The sequence below is a fragment of the Gopherus flavomarginatus genome, chromosome 1 (assembly GCF_025201925.1).
Source record: "Gopherus flavomarginatus isolate rGopFla2 chromosome 1, rGopFla2.mat.asm, whole genome shotgun sequence".
NCBI classification, from domain to species: domain Eukaryota; kingdom Metazoa; phylum Chordata; order Testudines; family Testudinidae; genus Gopherus; species Gopherus flavomarginatus.
In genome coordinates, this window is record NC_066617.1 from 293,215,788 (window position 1) to 293,234,192 (window position 18,405).

At 42.2% G+C, this 18,405-nt stretch overlaps 1 protein-coding gene across 2 annotated transcripts in view; it reads right to left on the reverse strand.

The window, feature by feature from the left end:
- The window catches only part of PIBF1 (progesterone immunomodulatory binding factor 1), a 194,208-nt gene that overhangs the window by 156,915 nt on the left and 18,888 nt on the right, over positions 1 to 18,405 (reverse strand). For both annotated transcript variants that reach the window (XM_050948385.1, XM_050948386.1), the window contains 2 exons: positions 16,948 to 17,056; positions 7,972 to 8,153 (listed from right to left, as the gene is read on the reverse strand). In XM_050948385.1, the coding sequence (XP_050804342.1) occupies positions 7,972 to 8,153; positions 16,948 to 17,056 (291 nt within the window). The remainder of the gene's footprint in view (positions 1 to 7,971; positions 8,154 to 16,947; positions 17,057 to 18,405) is intronic.

Here is an 18,405-nt window from a genome sequence, read left to right on the forward strand (position 1 = left end):
TATTGTAAGCCCAAGTTGTAACTAATCGTGTTGTCCCTTATCCTTATCTGTGACTCTTTTAATAAACCCTCAATTTTTAACACTACGACTGATTGCTTGCGTCATCCCCGTTGCTACCCTTGGGCACTTGTCACCCCCCCCCCCCCCGAGGGCATCCAGTGATCGAACCTCCGCCCTACCCCAACGCTCATTACCCAGTAGATAACGGGCACCTGGTGGCCATATCGGTGGAGCGAGGGGCGAGAGCAATCCGTAATCAACACGTAGCAGTTGCCAGAATGCAGGGATGGAATCATGGAAGCCAGAGTGACCATATGAAACTATTTTCTTTAGGTTTCTGTTGAGATCTTACAGGTCCAGGATGGGTCTGAGACAAACGCATCAAGATGTTTGCTTAGAACTCTCAGGCTGCTTGGACAAACTAGGAGCTATTGCAGAAGAAAAAAGGAGGGGACATCTTCTAGAACCTCTGCTGCCTTTTCTCCCTAGCTAGATCCTGGTGGCAAGACATGGATAGTGGTGAGGCTGTTGCAGTCAAAACTGCTTTTTCTTTAGGGCAGGTGTATAAATGTCCAAAGAGCTGAGTGTTACCCTAAAGTCTTTTAGACTATGCAACTTGTCATCTACCTTTTCAAAAAGAGTGATGGCCCCTCAAAAGGGAGATCCTGTATGGTCTGTTAGACCTCTTGAGGGACACCCAATGCCTGGAGTCACGAACACATGTGCATGGTAATGACTGCCATCATGGCTCTAGCTGCAGAGCTGGCAGCATTCAAGCACACCTGAGGGGAGGTCCTGGCTAGTAATTCATCCTTGTTTACCAGTGCAAGAAATTCCTTCCTTGAGTTATCTGGCAGTCTGTCTTTAAAATTTAATATACAGTCCCAGAGACCAAAGTCATAATGCCCCAACAATGCCTGCTCATTAGCAATCTTAAACTGCAGACCTGTAGTCAAACAAAGCTTTCTGTCAAAGAAATAAAACTTCTTTTCATCTTTTCCTTTCAGTGTAGATGCCTGCTCACCCTGACACTCCCTCATTTTCAACTGAAACTACCAAGAGACCCTGGAGAGGGGTGACTGTAGAAATGTTCAAACCTTGTGAGGGGACATATCTTCATACAGACCTTTTTCCTATGGGAAAAAGGAAAATAGGTTTTGCCACAGCACTTTACTGACCTCCAGGATCACTTCATTAAACACCACTCAAACTGGTCCTACAGATGCTAAGATGTCAACCAGTCTGCAAGACCTCTCTTGAACATCCACTACCTGGATACCCAGGGTGGAAGCGACCTTCTTTAAAAGGTCTTGATATGCTCTGTAATCATCAGGGGAAGGAGAGGAACCCTTTAGTACTATTGTCTCATCAGGCGATAACAAAGATCAAACTAAAACAAGCTGCAGTGGAGCTCCCCACAATTCCTTCCCGGGGGGTCCACTGGATCCATTTCCTCATTCTCCACACTAAGCCTGGTACCACAAGTGGATTCCTACGATCCTTGCCATTACAGATCTCAGCACCTACTGGATGAGATAGAACGGGTTGGGCATGGAGATGACCTGTGGGCTGGTGGGAACGACTACAAGTTCCAGAATGGACACTGGTACGAGTCCAGAGCCCAACTCTTACTCAGTCACAGGTCCCTGCTTGATGGACAAGATGGAGCCTATGGAGAGTACCAATGGTGGCAGGAGGTGGAAGGGGAAGGTGAGGAAAGTGTCTTAGCTGCAACCCATGTGTGCAAACCTCTGAGTCCAAACACGAATCAACCTCCTGTGACAAAGTGGGGCTGTTCCTGTCAGTAAGGAGGACTGAGATGTGGAGCTCAGCCAAATCGGTATCACTGAAATCAGGGCAGGCTTCCCTCTGGATAATGCTGCATCGGGAGCACGTCAGTATCCAGAAGCACTCATGGTACTGCATTCTGGGATAAAGCTGATGGTAAGGTAACAGCAGCAACTATCAGTACTGGGCAAAAAGACTCCTGGAGAAAAACACAGACTTGCTCAACAGATCACATGCTGTCACATAAGTCTCCAGGGTTGGCGGTACCAGGATAGCATCCTGATGCAATCAACTAGATGTAGCTACTTCAGTCTGATCGCAACAGTGTTGATGTTGGCACCAGCATTAATGGCCCCACATGAGAGGAGGAGTGCCTTGGAGAAAGAGGGCACTAGAGTTTGAGACTATCTTCATCTGCAGGCTTGCTGGACTTTGGTGCCCGAGGTTCTCAACCTCCCAGATCCTGAGTCCTTAGACCTCACTTTTGAATGCCTCTTCCTCAGTACACGGGAGGGCAATCGGCCCTGAGGCTCAGCCGGACCTGGTGAAGCACTTCTCTCTGATGCAGATGCACTCAGTACCCGCTCTGAGCAGGCAGGTTCCGCAGATGGACACAGAGCTGCCTCCATCAGCAGAAACATAAGCCTGGTTGCCCTGTATTCTTGATTGTGGGCTTAAAGTCCTGGCAAATTTGGTGCCAATCCTGAATGTGAATCTCTTTGAGGCACTTCAGACAAACGAACTATGGGTCACTCACTGGTATCGGTTTTTTGCAGGAGTGATTGGGTTGAAAACCCAGTGACCAAGCATGTCCTGGCACCAGTACCAGTACACAGCAATGGGAAACCAAAGTGTTCAAAACACTTATAAAAGAAAACTTATGTCTCTAACTTTTAAAACTACCAAAGTTGTTAAAAAGAGTACCAACTATATGCAGAATATAACTAGGGAAAACTTGCAATAGCAAGATGACAGATCCAAAAACCATCACAGGCTATAAAGAAGGAACTGGCAGGGGGTCTGCCCTTTATACTACCAGATAGCAGTGTGAGGCAGAAGATGGCGCATGTACTGCCCAGATGAGTACTGCTGAGGGAAAAATCTCTGATGACAGTACACAAGAGTCCACACACACTTGAAGTGGAACGGACATGTGCAATCGCTTGAAGAATAACCTACAACAATAAATGCTGATGAGAAAAGGTGTAAAAGGGAGACAAAGACTGAACTAGTCCAAACAAAAAGATCTATTGATATATCTCAAAGTCTGCATTAAGATCATGCTGGTAAACAAGAGAAGTGTGGGACCAGAAATCAAATTAACCAGAATTGGCATACTGGAAATTAGGCCTAATTGGTGAAAAAATAAGGACAGGATGGGCTATGTCACCCATCATTCCCTTTTGTGGTCCTTTAATAAAAAGGGACTTGGGGAAAAGGGAAATATGGAAGGATGGAATTGAGAGCAACAACTGCTGACTGAAAGAAGGGAAAGGAGCCAGTTTCACCATCATGGTTGCCACCTCCATTGTCTCCTGGCACCCAAGCTAACACTACTGTGCCTTTGTTTTCCTGATCTTGAATGATGTCCTGACCAGATCGGAACTGAGAGAGGGACCAGCTGACCCTAATACATTTCAGGTGGTGGTTGGGATTTAGACGAAACTGGTAAGATTTTTGTCCCTGTCCCATCCCTCATGTGTCCTTTTCCTTTTTCACCTTATTTTTTTCCTCTTTCCTATCCCTCTCCCTTTTCCTTCCGTTCAATAAGAGTCTAGCTTATCCTGCCAAGACTGTATGTTTCACAACAACGCTGTAAGCCTCTGACTAGAAAGGCTGCTAAATGAAATGCCTTAAACAGCCCAATGCTGGTACAAGTTTGCCAGGTCTCAGAGGGGCTGATAAAATGATGTGCTGTGTGTGTGTTGTTCCAGAAGTGAAACTGCAAGTGAGAGTCAACATCTGAGACAGAAGCTGCATTTCCCCCCCGTCTTTGCTGTTCTTTTCTCTCCGCCTTTGCGTGTATTTGCCTTTCTTGGCTTCTAGGAAACGGGATCAGACTTTAAACACAGCAGTGACAGCTCCAGCCCATCTCATCTTACTTCTCTTTTCCCCAAAAGGACAATTACCAGCTTTAATACCATCTAAAAGACTATCAAACAAGGAATTTTTCCTTCTAAAACTCTTTTCCACCAAAAGGAAGGGGAACATTGAAATATGGCCAGCATGAAAGCATTACTTAATACTTGACATTTCAAATGCTTTAAATTTTTCCTTTTTCCCTCTGTATCCATAACGCTTTTAGTAAAACGATTTTTAATGGGTGTTTGACAAAATACAAAGAAAGCTGAAGTCTCTTTATACAAATCCCCAACCTTTTTAAAAACCATTTAATGTTGGACAGGTTCAGGGTCATGTTTAACTCATTAGGTCCACATATTCCACCTAAATTAATACAATAAGGAGGTGACCCTTTCCTGCTACAGTCTAAAGCCGATGAGGAAAAGGAATATTCCTCTTCCAATGGAGGAGCAGACTTGGCAGGAGTCTCAGGGCATGATCTGAATAGATCCCTTGCTGGCACCAAATATGTAACCGATACAGAGGATATGGTGGTGGTTGGTGCCACTGGATGTATCTACAGAACATAAAATCAGTGACTCTGGGAGGGTGGATACCATTAGGTCTCCCAGTACAGTAAGTCTCAAAACCATGAGCAACAGTCGGCACTGGAATAGTTGGCGCTGATGATGTTTGTATCGATAGAGTAGGTACTGGTACAGAGAGTCCAAACGCTGGGCTGAAGCTTGAAGGTAGAGTCCTGAAGGTAGTACAGAAGAATAAGCACTGGAGACAGCATGATGCTACTTTTTAGTAGGTACCAAAGTATGGAGACATGAATCTTTTAGGGTGCCAGGCTTTGTGCTAGCATAAGCTGAGGTAAAGTGAAGCAACCTCTGCCCATTCTTCTTACTAGGTTCCTCGGACTGTGACCTCTGCTTGTGCTCATTAGAAGAGCGATGTCCCATCAGCTGATGATGAGGACTTGAGAGCATGAACAGCTGAGGAGTGCCTTGGGAAAGCAGGAGACTGGGAACCAGCCATAAAGCTAGTGCTCACTGGGGCACTTCTGGAGGAAGACTGCACAGATCTGGATGTGTCTTGTTTATCCTAATTAGAACCAAGTCTCAGAACTTTGTTCAAAAGAAAAAAAGTTCCAGGTAACCTCTCTTGCATTGTGTCCATTGAGAAAATAAATGAAAAACAAAACATTTCTCCAGGATACACGTCTCACCAAAGCAAAATAAACAACCAGAATGATCACCACCAAGGAGCACAGTAGCCTCAATATTTAAATCCTGGAGATTTTTGCTCAGCCATAAGGTGCTGAAGCCTGGTACCAAGTAACCAAAAAACAATCAAACAAACAAAAAAACACCTAGAAAAAAAATACCCTAGCGGAAACACAATAAACCTACACTAACAACTAAAACTACACTAAAGAATAACTATATACAATAACCTTTGTTGTAGGGACGCAAGTGTGCAAGAGATAGAGATGCTACTTGCAGTTTCATATCACAGATACAGATATTAGAAAGGAACAGAAAGATGGCTGGCCCCAGTCAGCCCTTTATATCTCAGAAGATGGGGCACATGGGTGCTCTGTGCACGAGTGCAGCCCCAACAAACACTGCTAGCAAAAAGATTCTGAGCTTGAGTGCACCAAGAGTGGAATACATATGGGTAAACACCTGAAGAACTGTAGATGCTGAGTGCTTTTGAAAATTATTGTCTTTAGAATCTAGGTGCTGGGTTATCCAATATATGTATGGTTGCAACCCTGATTAAGAAAACAACATGTTTGGGCAGGTGATGTTCCATAGTACAGCATGATATGTATGGAGATTATCCAGTCAATCTAAGGAGGATTTTTCATTTGAACTTTTAATATACCTGTGCAGACTTAAAAGTGATAATCATTCAAAACAACCTAGCACTGTGGGTATGACTGTAAGAGCAGCTTATTTCTAGTGGCTACCCTCAAGAGCTAGGTTACTCAAACATCATATATGAAACATAAATATTAGTTAATTCACAAATTACAGCTCTATACTATGTCCTTTTTTGCTTACTTCTGAAATTTAGATGAGATATTAAGCTAACATGTTTCACTCTGCATAAGTGGTGCCTGATATGTTTTTTTCAGTTTTTAAAACAGTCTTCAGGACTTTCAGAAATATTTAGGATATAAACAACAAAACATGTCATTTACATAACACTTCTCATTCATAGATCTCAAAGGAGTACATTTCAGTGGGAAAATCTTAGGTTGCAGAACGTTTAAGACCTAATTAAAAACTAAAAAAAAATAGGAGGGATTATTTTGGCTGATTGTTTTGTATGCATATTTATAATGCACAGTTCCATTAGTATACAAAAATAGGGTTACTGTTACTGAACAAAGAGTAATCTGCCAAAATACTCTGAATATTAAAGGTCTGTACTCTATTTTTCAAAGCTGAAGGCAGCAGAACTCTGGATTCTGAAAAGGAGGAGGAAGATAGATGATGCATAGAAGAGGGCATAATGCCAGCTCTGTGGCATTGTCTGAAGTTCTGCAGGGTTGAAAGTCTTAAGTTTTGATGTAAGGAAGGAGAAGAGTCATTCTCCTTTCCCTAGGTAGTGGATATCTGCACATAAATTGCTACTGCCTAAACCAGCAGCAGCTCAAGATCCATGCCTGTCTCCATTTCTGTGATGGGGATTTTGTAGAGATGCTCATAGCTTACCAGTTGTATGGATTTTACAGGAGCCACGCTGTCAGTTCAAAAGAGGGAAGAGGAGCATAGATTGCCATCCCCTGGATCTGCAGATTTAGGAGGGCCACATTCACCCTCAAAGCTGTCCCACCTACAGGGAGCTGTAAGGTTTTAAGGTAACTGCAACCTTTCTGGAGTGCCCACTTCCCTCTTCCAACTTCTTTCTGAGGTGTCAAAGGGTATAATTTGACCCTAAATTAATTTTATGTACATTTTCAAAACTGTTTCTGTTTCACAGCCACTTATTTAAGTCACATTTCTACTATGAAAGAATGGTCTGTTCCTTTATTTACATTCTTTGAGTTTTGTGCCTATAAAAGCAAATAGGCATTACTGCTTACAAGCAAGCATAGAGAATGAAAGAACCGACTATGCAGCTGCACAAAGTCTACCAGTTCACCTCATCTGAGCTCTAAAATTTGGTCATTTTAAGCAACTTATATTAAGAGTTAGGCAATTTTTCTTACTCTTGTTGGTTTTGTGCTCTTAAAACTCAAAAAACGTTAGTTTTTAAATCCAAATTTTGGAAGCAGTAGGACAAGTTACACTTTTCATACTAAAATTAAAGGTACCAGTTACAGACCCAGAAACAGAGGACAAATACATACTCACAAATTTGGTTACCATGTACTCAATACTCGAAGTACATTCACCAGCAAAAACCAACATACCTGTCTAATCTTCTTGACTATTAACATTTGCTAGAAATGCCTGATCTATTAAATGTCTGATCTAAGATTTCTCACAATTTCCCATAAATCGCTAGAAATTGTGTGTCATGAATATTGTCATGATGCTTGCTCTGTCATTTAGTAACACCATGTTAAATAGAGAGATCTGATGACTATTAATGTGTGGTACCTCTAAACAAAAGCTCACTGTTATAATGTTTATTGTTTGGTTTTGATATTTACTTGGCATCAATTTGCAAATCTGTTAGTACTTTCTAAACAAATAGTTAATAAAAAAAGCTTCAAATAAAACTATGTCTTTCATACTGAAGTCATCTGGGCAGGGTGGTACCAATTTACATGCTCAATTTATTTTTGCATTAACTGGCATTTTCAGAGTAAATCCTCTGTACGCAGGTAAGAGAACAGTTGCCATAAAGAAATCCACAGGGAAGGGTTATGTCTACAGGTTTGTCTTAATCTTAATTTTTAAAACATTTTTCCTAATGTATTACAATGGAAAATGAAGATACTAAATTAAATTCTGATTTCAGCATGCAGATCTGGACAAATTCCTCTGAAACTGACCATACACATTTATTATATTGGAATTCATTTAATAAATTATTTCAGAGGAAAATTCATTTCGTTTGTCTGCTTCACAAAGATAGAAGAATATAAGAACTTACCTGGATGTGACATATTTTTCATACATTTCCTCTCTAGCTTTTTTGGCATCCTCCAACTGAATCTGAAGTCTTTCAAGGCGATCTTCTTCATGGGCACAGCGAACACTGAGCTCCATGTTCTGACGATTGAGATAATCTTTATCCTTTTGCAGTAAATTAACAGACTGCTGTAAAGTTGCCAGCTATAAAGAAAAATAAGACTGATATAATAGACATTTTGTCTTGAATTTCAAGTTATATTTTAGATTTAATCACATATACACATACTTCCATTATAAAAAGTAAATATTACTTTTTCCCTTTTAAACTTGCCCAAATTTAAAACACTAATTTCACATTTAAGCTTAATATGAACTTTCAAACTTGAAATGCAATTCTACTTTAAGAAGGGACTCTAAAAATGGAACTGGTGTTTCACATTTATGATGGCTCAATTTCCTGCTCAGATTTGCTTTCATTTGTAACCTAACTACCAACCCTGGAAGCTCAACCTGAGATCTGAAAAATCAACCTGAATTCTTTTATTTCATTGCATCATAAACAGTTAGATTCCTCAGGCCAAATTGTGCCCTCATTCCATCTATGCAACCACAATGCCTGTAATGAGATTGTATAGATTTAAGTGAAATTCAGTAAAACAATTTTATTTGGATGATGCACAAGAAGGAATTCAGGTCTTTCTGCAGTACAAACGGGAATAAAAAGTAGAAAAAAGTTATTGTAATCACTAAGCAGATACATTTCTGAACACCACAAAGAATAGGTTCTTCTCAGCAAGATACAATTTTTATATAGTAATTTTTCAGAGTCGAACTGCATCTTAAATAGGTGAACCCTTCCCACTGACCCTACGCACTTTATTCTTGTTCTTTATCAGGTGCCTATTTTTTTTAAGCTCTCATTTCAAAGCTTTGCCATCTTAACACAAAAGTATGTGTAAACACTTTAGACTAAGTTCTTCTGATCAGGAAGCATCTTCTACTATGTATCGGTAAAAGACCTAGCACAATGGGGCCTTGATCCACGTTGATGCACCTAAGTGAAAACACAGCAATGAAAACCACGTGCTCAATTTGATGAGCAAAACAAGAACAAGTTTTTGGCCTTTGTTATTTCACAAATTAATATTTGGGATAGAAAACATGAAGATAAGAGTGATTACTCATCCTACAGTAACTGATTCTTCAAAATGTGCTTTCCCCATGGATTCCACTTTTGATGTACATGCACCCTACACATGCAAGATCAGATTCTTTTAGTCAGCAGAGTCTGTTGGGGACCATACCTGCTCCCTAAGTGTCCTCATATGCTACCTTCCCCACCTTAGGCCATACAGTGCAAAGCTGGACCAAATCGTTCCTCAGTCAATACAGAATCCCAGAGGAGAACAACTCCATAGTAGACAGGAAGGAGAGCCGGTTGTGGAATGTATGGAAAACACATCTTTAAGAATCACAGTTCCTGTAGGGTACATAAACACAGGGCCAGCTCCAGGGTTTTTGCTGCTCCAAGCGGCGGAAGGAGGGGGAAAAAAAAAACAAAAACAAGCTGCTAGTGTGATTGGCGGCAGCTCCACCATGCTGTTTTCTTCTTCGACGGCGGGTCCTTCCCTCTGAGAGGGACCGAAGGACACACCGCCGAATTGCCGACAAAGAGCCCGACGTGCTGCCCCTTCCCCTTGGCTGCCCCAAGCACCTGCTTGCTGAGCTGGTGCCAGCCCTGAATAAACATTATTCCTTCAAGTAATTGTCCACCCAGATTCTACCCTGGGTGACTAAACACAGAGTTGTTTGTTTTTGCTTGAAGGTCAGTAACAGGAATCCTACTTAAACAATGACTGCAAGACAGCACAAATAAAATAGGCATCCTGGAAACCTCTATTAAAGAACAGCGTCATGTAAACATGTGGATCAAGCTTCACATAGTGGGTCTACAAATTTTCTGGTATAGGGACATTCTTCAAACAGGCAGCAGAGGCAGCCTGCGCTCTAGTGGAATAAACTCTGATGTGATGAGGTGGCTCTAACCTGCCAAACTCATAACATGTTCTCATATAGGAGGAGGTCTGATTTGGTAACCTCTGAGACGATACAGGTTGCACTTTAACTCTATCAGTAAAGGTCACAAAAAGTCTGGATGTGTTCCTGAATGATTCTGTTTTAAGTAAAGAGACTGTGCCCATATAATAAGGTGTGTGAAGTGTAGCTTCCCTGGCTAGAATGAGGCTTGAGAAAGAAAACAGGGAGGTGACTGGATTGGTTTGTATGAAACATTGGAAAAACTTTAGGCAGGAACTTGAGATAAGGTCCGAGTGTGACTCTATTCTCCTTAAACACGATATAAGTGCCAGAATCTGTTCTACACTTCAAGCTGATGTAATAGCAGTTTTCATAGATAAGAAGGAAAGGGATAAGATAGATAAGGCTGCTAAGAGCTCAAAGGGGGAAGCCATCAATCCTGCTAATACTAATACTGAGGTCCTACAAGTGGGCTCCCACACTTGAAGAAAAAGGCTCTTCAGGAATCTTGCCACTTTAGGGTTCAAAACTACAGTACAGACCTGGGTAAGATGGTGATATTCAGATATTGCTGCTACTCGAACCCTTATGGAGTCGATGGAAAACCCAGATTGTTTCAGAGCTAGCAAACGTTCAACATTGCTGAAATGGGTGACATAAAGGGAGAAAGCTGATGCCAAAATAACCAGAGAGAAAGCCTCTTCTATGTAATGCTGAAAATAAGTCTGTCTGAAGGTTTCTTGCTTTTTTCACCTTCTTTCAGTGGACATCATGTAGCCAGTATCCCAGCTGTCAGAAGTAAGGATGCAGGATCCAAGTATAGGATCCTACCATTGTTCTGTGAGAATACATCAGGCAGAACAAGTAAGGTAATTGGGGGAAGTGGCTGTGAGGACCAAATACCAAAACTGCCTGGCTATCAGAATGTTCAGTTCTGCGTCTTGCCTCACTTTCTTCAGTACCCTTAATATCATGGGAATTGTTGGAAAGGCATACATCAGTTCCAATTGTCCATAGGATGAAAATGGCATCTGACAGGGAGGATAAAAATATGCAGCCTGGATTAATTTGAGGTACAAATTGCACTTACCACAAACAGATCCTTTGCTCAGCATATCTTTAATAGATGAAATTGGTAAATCATATCCATAAGGACAAAAAGACTATTAAAAACCCAAATTATTGAAAAAACTAATGTAGTTCCACAAAAGATACACACATACATCAAAGTCCCTAAAGTTGTTATACTCACAAACTTCCAGAGACCACTGAAAACACAGATAAAGGTAGCCAGTGGGGTACACAAAAAGTGGGATGTGACACACCAGCTTACATGTCCTGTCAAGCCTAACATGCCCACTAAGGTTGGGTACACAACTTCTTTATATGCCCTTTTCCCATTCTACCCACATATGTCCAGGATCATATTTAATGAGATTTCAGCTCTCCTGTCTGTGTGTGGTATTCCAGAGAACCTTGTTTGGTATTCCAGCTAACCATTATTAAACTTCCAAGGTTGGCATAAGTCATTAACATTCACCCCTTTCCCAATATTTTAGATACATCAATGCACTTAGCTCCATGGATACATGTACCCCCAAGTTTCCCACCAAAACTGCTACTCTAACTTTTTACTTCTTTGAGATTTAGTTGTCTGTCACAAGCTGCATCTTTCTAAATCTCCCGACCTTGGGTCAAGTCCTCATCCTAAATTTTATGTTGCCTCTTGCTAAGCCTACCTGAATAATATTCCTCATTTCATATGCTTCCCTACTTGCATTTCAACTATATTAATCTCACTTTTAATAAAGCAATTTAGCCAGCAGCAAATAAATTAAGCTTGCCTCATAACCTCCATAGAGTTGGCTCATCTGTCAACAAATGATGATTTAAAAAATTAGATTTATTGACTTCTTAAATTTAAATGTATTAGAGTTTCTATTTTTAAATAAATCTAATAAATTACATTTGACATTGAGGTCTACACTTATAATAACCTATTAAAATAATTTAAATTAAAACATAAAAAATATTAAGCAGTACATGTTTGCTGCCAAATTTTAAAAAAAGTCAAAGTCACTGAACTGGTGGAAGTTACTGGCTAAGTAACTGGAACCTGAGATTACTGAAGTGCTAAACCAGCTTTGGACAACAGAAGCCTCTTTTGTAGCTGCAGAAACGATATTTTCTTCTTTACAGTTTATTCAACGAGATCTGCTCTACGTTAAGAAACCAGGAATTGAAAAAGCAGTGAAGCTTATATCGTCTACCAAATCGCTAAACAAAAACTAGGTGCAAGATCTTCTAGTTCTAAAATCTTGAAGGACATGGTGATTAAAAACAATGAGTTCAGTTCACTGACTATAGACAAGTGGTCACCAACCGGAAGATCGCGATTTATCAGTCAATCACAGAGCCTCTGCCCAGGACCGGCGCTAGGGGTTTTAGCGCCCTAGGCGCATGGCAATTTCACCACCCCGCGCGCTGGTCCCGCAGCTCCGGTGGAGCTGCCGCAGTCGTGGCTGCGGACGGTCGGCTGCTCCCGTGGAGCTGCCGCAGTCGTGGCTGCGGACGGTCGGCTGCTCCCGCGGCTCTGGTGGAGCTGCCACAGTCGTGCCTGCGGGAAGTCCACCGTAGCCGTGGGAGCAGCCGACCGTCTGCAGCCACGACTGCGGCAGCTCCACCGGAGCCACCTGCCGCCCTCTCCGGCAAAACGCCGCCCACCAATAATCCTGGCGCCCTAGGCGATTGCTTAGGCCGCCTAAATGGAAGCGCCAGCCCTGCCTCTGCCAGTCGATCACAGTCTCTGGCTGCTAAAAGTCCGACGGCGCAGCAGGGCTAAGGCAGGCTCCCTGCCTGCCCTGGCCTCGCTCCCGGAAGCAGCCGGCACATCCCTGAATGGGGGGAGGGAGGGTGATGAAGGTCTCCATGCGCTGCTCCTGCTAGTAGGCACTGCCCCCGCAGCTCCCATTGGCCGGGAATGGGGAACTGCGGCCAATGAAAGGTGCAGGGGCAGCACAGAGAGCCACATATCCCCCACCCCCCCAAGAGGCCACAGGGACATGCCCGCAGCTTCCGGGAGCAGTGCGGGACCGGGGCAGGCAGGGAACCTGCCTTTACCCTGCTACACCTCCACTCAAGGTAAACACCGCCCAGTGGGAGCCTGTACCCCTGCTGCACCCCAACCCCCTGCCCCAGCCCTTAGCTCCCTCCCGGAGCCAGCACTGCAAACCTCCACCAGCATCCCAATCCCCTGCCCTGAGCCTCCTCCTGCACCTAAACTCCCTCCCAGAGCTTGCACACATTCCTGCATCCCAAACCCTTGCCCAGGCTCAGCCCCGTTCCACACTCCGTATCCCTCAACCCCAGCCCAGAGCCCACACCCCAACTCCCTGCCCCAGCCCAGTGAAAGTGTGTGAGGCTGAGCGAGAGTGAGCGACGGAGGGAGGAGGGATGGAGTGAATGGGGCAGGGTAGATTCAAAAAGTGATCTTGTGCTTAAAAAGGATGGAGACCACTTCTATAGATAATACTTCATTTAATAAATTAGTTTTAAATGCAAAACATCTGTAGATGAACTTTTTTCCTACGTAACCAGCATATAAGGTAGTTTTATTTACTAACAAAGTTTAAAATAATGTTTTTGTGCATTTTTAATCAAATTTCACTCAAATACAGCTTGACACCAACTGTAAGCAAAAAATTAAACATCTACCGAAAAGTTATGCTATATAATTGCTCAAATAAATATATAAAGATATAGTGTATTCTCCTGGTTAGCAAAAGGAATCACTCAAATTTTATCTAAAGGCTATATTTAGTTTAACATATGTTGATTTGCACAGTTACCAAGCAGTGAGAATCAACCTTTCTTTGGGAAAATAATGAAAAAGTACAAATGCACAAGACTGAAATTAATATTTAAAACAAAGGTTCCAGGCTTACTGCTCGAAAACAAGATTAAAATCGTACTGATTTAAATCAATCCACTCTGTCATCTGATAGGGAACATGGGCTTGAACCCCCTCTGGAACATAAAGTCTGATGCTTGTTCTGGTCTTTGACAAGCATATCTATTCCAAGACATCCCCACTTGCAAAAGATGTCTGTAGGATTAAGTCTTTGACAGACCACTTGTGGTTGTTGGAGAATTGCCTACTGAACTGATCTGCCAAGGTGTTCTAAAGGCAAGGAAGGTACAGAGCCACCAGTACCATTTAGTTCAGAATGTACCAATTCCACAGTGGTATGGCTTCTTGACTAAGTGTGGATGGCCTTCCTTCTCCTTGCACATTGACATAATGCACAGGAGTATTGTCGTGTGTCAGTACTTGTATTGTGGATCCCTGAATAAGAGGCAGACTCACTCTGTATGCCAGAGAGATGGCTCTGAGCTCTTGAACCTTTATATGGAGACAAACTTCCTGAGGGGAGCACAGTCCCTCAATTTGAACATGTTTGTCATAGGATGTGGCTGTCTCTTAGTGCCCCTTTCTGTTCAAGAGTGGCCCCACTGATGCTCCTTGCTTCAGTTTTCTTCCCTGAGGTGAATCATCTTGGTTTTCCACGTATAGACTAGTTCTGTACATATAGTTGGTCCTCTAGCCAAGTCAGAAACAACCTAATTCTTTCTGGGAGTAACAAGAGAACAATTAAAAGTCCCAGTAAACAAAGATTCTTCCATCCTTCATAGGCTTCTCTTCAGCCCTCCCTCTGGACCCTGTTTCTCAGTCACTTTCTGGGATATCTTTGAGTCTTTTTCCTGCTCTGGTATAGTCCATTCGACCCCAGGCTGATTCCCCTGGAGTACGTGGCCTCCTGCAGACCCTAGTTCAGAGCCTTCCAAAAGAGCTTGTTTGTTTCCCGTGACTCCAAATCCCAGCTAGTTAATTATGGCACAGGTGGGGCCAAGAAACAACAGATGGATACAGACAGATGGAGGAGTACAAGGAAATAAAGAGACAATATTGGTCAGCATGATTGACAGAGGTTTAAGTAACAAGCAGCCTAATTGTTGTCTAGTTTTTTGCAGACATACCAGCAAAGGACAACGTTTGAAGAGGGCTTTGAAGGAGAACAACCAAAAGGCCTTGTGAGTGTTTGCAGAGAAATGCTTTCAAGCACTCAGGTGAAACCTGGGAGAAAGCAAAAAAGTGCTTGTTTGAAAATACAAAATATGCGTAAGAGTTAACCTTACTTTAAGGGGGGGAGGGATAGTTCATTGACCTGCTAAACACAGGGTTGTGAGTTCAATCCTTGAGGGGGCCACTTAGGGATCTGGGGCAAAATCAGTACTTGGTCCTGCTAGTGAAGGCGGGGGGGCTGGACTCAATGACCTTTCAGGGTCCCTTCCAGTTCTATGAGAAGGTATATCTCCATATATTTATTTTATTTAACCTCTTGACTACTGCAGTAGCCACTGCATACACTGTAGTTTTAAATGCATCCAGCATCGCTTGTAGAGATTTGCAGAAAAACTATAAATCTGTCATGGCAGAAGGAATCACCTTCTGGTGTTCTTAAATTGAGACAACATGATTCGGTTTACGAAACGATATTAAGAAAGGAAGGCCTGATAGTGTATTCACTAGCTAAAGAGATCCAGTTTCTTTGGGTGTTTTTCTCTCAGTGTGAATTTATGAGGTCCTCCATGTTTTGATCTTTCCTGAACTGCTGCCACTACAAAAGAACCCCGTGTCAGAAGCAAATAAAAATTAACAGTCAAATCCCTTAGCAGAGACCTGGTATCTCCTTAGTTCTTTTTTTGATGCGGCCAAGATGAATGGAGGGTTCTGCAAGACAGTCTTTTGTAGGCTCCAGTAGACCATCATTAATATGCAGGGCAAGCCTCTTTGGAGTGAAAGGATATAGCAATGGAGGAAAAGTCCATCTCCTCTGAGTTGATTCTTAAGTTGGTGGTTTGGCAATCACCAGCCTTACTCTTTCCAAGAAAGGTGACTATGTTATTGGGATCTCTACCAAGTCACAGTGAATGGCTTAGGTGAAAAGACAGACAGTGCCAAAGTAGCGGGTATCACAAAGGTAGTCAGTACCGAATGGGAAGTGCTGTGGCTATTTTCACAGATTGATTCTGTGACAAGTTTCAAGGTACCCAGGTTAGCATGCTCCACTTATTCAGAGGGTATTGTATGTGCTGACTTGGAAGATGGTGATCCTTCAGTCTCAATCTGTCATGTGCCAGGCATGGTGTCCTGAATCTGGGCTCATCTTTGGAACAGTGCTCCTTTCTGCCCCTACCAGACATTGATGCCAATGTAGTGGTCCAAACAAGGCCTCTGAGTGAACATGGCTTGGGAGCTAGTAGTGGAATCATGGCTCTGCTCAGTATAAGAGGATGCTTGCACTGATTGCCACAGTAGAAATATTTCCAGACACATTTTCCTCACTCTGAGCATATTTGGAGAATGAACGAGATAGAACTTTGCTCAAGGACATGTCCTTCTCCAAGATACAGCGAGCACTGTGAGTGTCTGTCATTAACAGACATCACAGAATCATATGAAGAACATGTCTTAAACCCCAGTGACATGGCTTCTATTATAATGATAGCATCCCCTATACAAAGGGGTGGGTGGGATTTCTAGGCTAACTGAAACTTAATTATATCTTTATCTATTTGCCAGGAGAATAAAAAAGAAAAAAACTATATTAACAATACTAGCAATGATAGCTATACTAAATAATATACACAAGGCTAAGGAAAATTTCACTGATTAAATGGACACTGCACAGGGTTCCCTTTCACTGTCATTGGCTGTAACAGGTAGGAACTGAGGAGCGTTTGGGCCCACTCCACCCTTTATATCCTCACGTGGAAGAGCATAAAGGTACATAGTGTGCAGGTGTGGGCCCAATGGACACTGCTTTTAAAAATAATCCTACTCACACACCAGAAATAGAATCCATGCAGACAATCACTCAAAGAAATACAAGTTTACCTCTTTTGATAAGTCATTTCTTTCTCTGGCTTGTGCTTTGTGCGACACTTCTAATATTTCATATTTTCTTCTGAGCTCTGACAATTCATGTTCAAATGCATCTCTTTCACTATTAAAACAAAACCAGAATATTATGAAATTCATTCAGTGAAATGAAAATAAGTCCTCAAACCTCATGTATCTCTTTAATTTCATTCATCCTCTGTGTTCATCTAACATTGGTGTCTCTTTCCCTTCATTCATGTAGCCACTCTTAGTGCAAGTCCTTCACTTCCTCATTTCCTGTTATCTGGAACTGCTTTCTTGTGCCATTTCACCTTATTACTATTCAACTTTCAACTATTTTCATATTTCTCATCTGAAAACATATCTAGTCAGTCTACACTAGATTTCTCTTCTTGCTCTGCTTTTGTATTTCTCAAATTTAACTTTGGGCCATATTATTGTCTCCTTTTAACAATGGACAATGATAAAGTGTCTATGCCTATTCTTTAAATCTGTCAAAAGACTTTGATAACACTGACCACGACATTTGGTTGACTCTTTTGCACACAGTTGCAGGAGTGAATGAAAATGCTTGAGTGACTTCATCCCCATCTTTATGAGAGAACCCAAAGGATTGCTATGCATAATATTTCCTCTGTTCCGAAGGTTCTCTCTTCTAAAGTGGTACATGGAGCTATATCAGGGATCAGCAACCTCTGGCACACCCTGGCAGGCCTAGTCGGTTTGTTTACCTGCCGCATCCAAAGGTTTGGCCAATCACGGCTCCTACTGGCCACAGTTCGCCACTCCAGGCCAATGGGAGCTGCAGGAGGTGGCACAGGCCAAGGGATTTGCTGCGTGCCAAATGTTGCCGATCCCTGAGCTAGATCATTCTCTTGTTCAACTTATGTATGATATTCCTGGGAAAGTTAGTGGGTTATAATACATTCAGCATGCCTATGATTCTCCAGCTCTACATCTCTATACTATCTGACCCAATCAGAGCAGTGGAACAAGTTATTCAGTGCCAGCTTGGGGCTGGGATGAAAACTAGCCAACTGTAATGTAACCCAAACAAGACTGACATAATGTTGGCAAATAGGGTAAGGAGCTAGAAAACTTGGCAAAACTCTGAGGGAGTGTGACCACTTTGTAAAACTGATCTTCAGTGCGGACACACAGATAGATCACGTGCTACTCCTGTATTCCCGGGCAGTACCCAGGCCCAAGAATGCTTTTTTTCCCATCTGCACTTAGCAAGATAATTGAAACTTTGCTACAATTATTTACACCTTTGTCACCTTGAGATTAGATTGCTATAATGCATTCTGCATAACAACACTTAAAATTTTTCAGAAGCTGAAGCTAGTGAAAAATGATGTGAGTTGCTTATTAAATGGAGTTGCATATTGGAAGCACATTAGATCAGTGATCCATGATATATATTGGTTTCCAATGAACTTTCAGGTATAA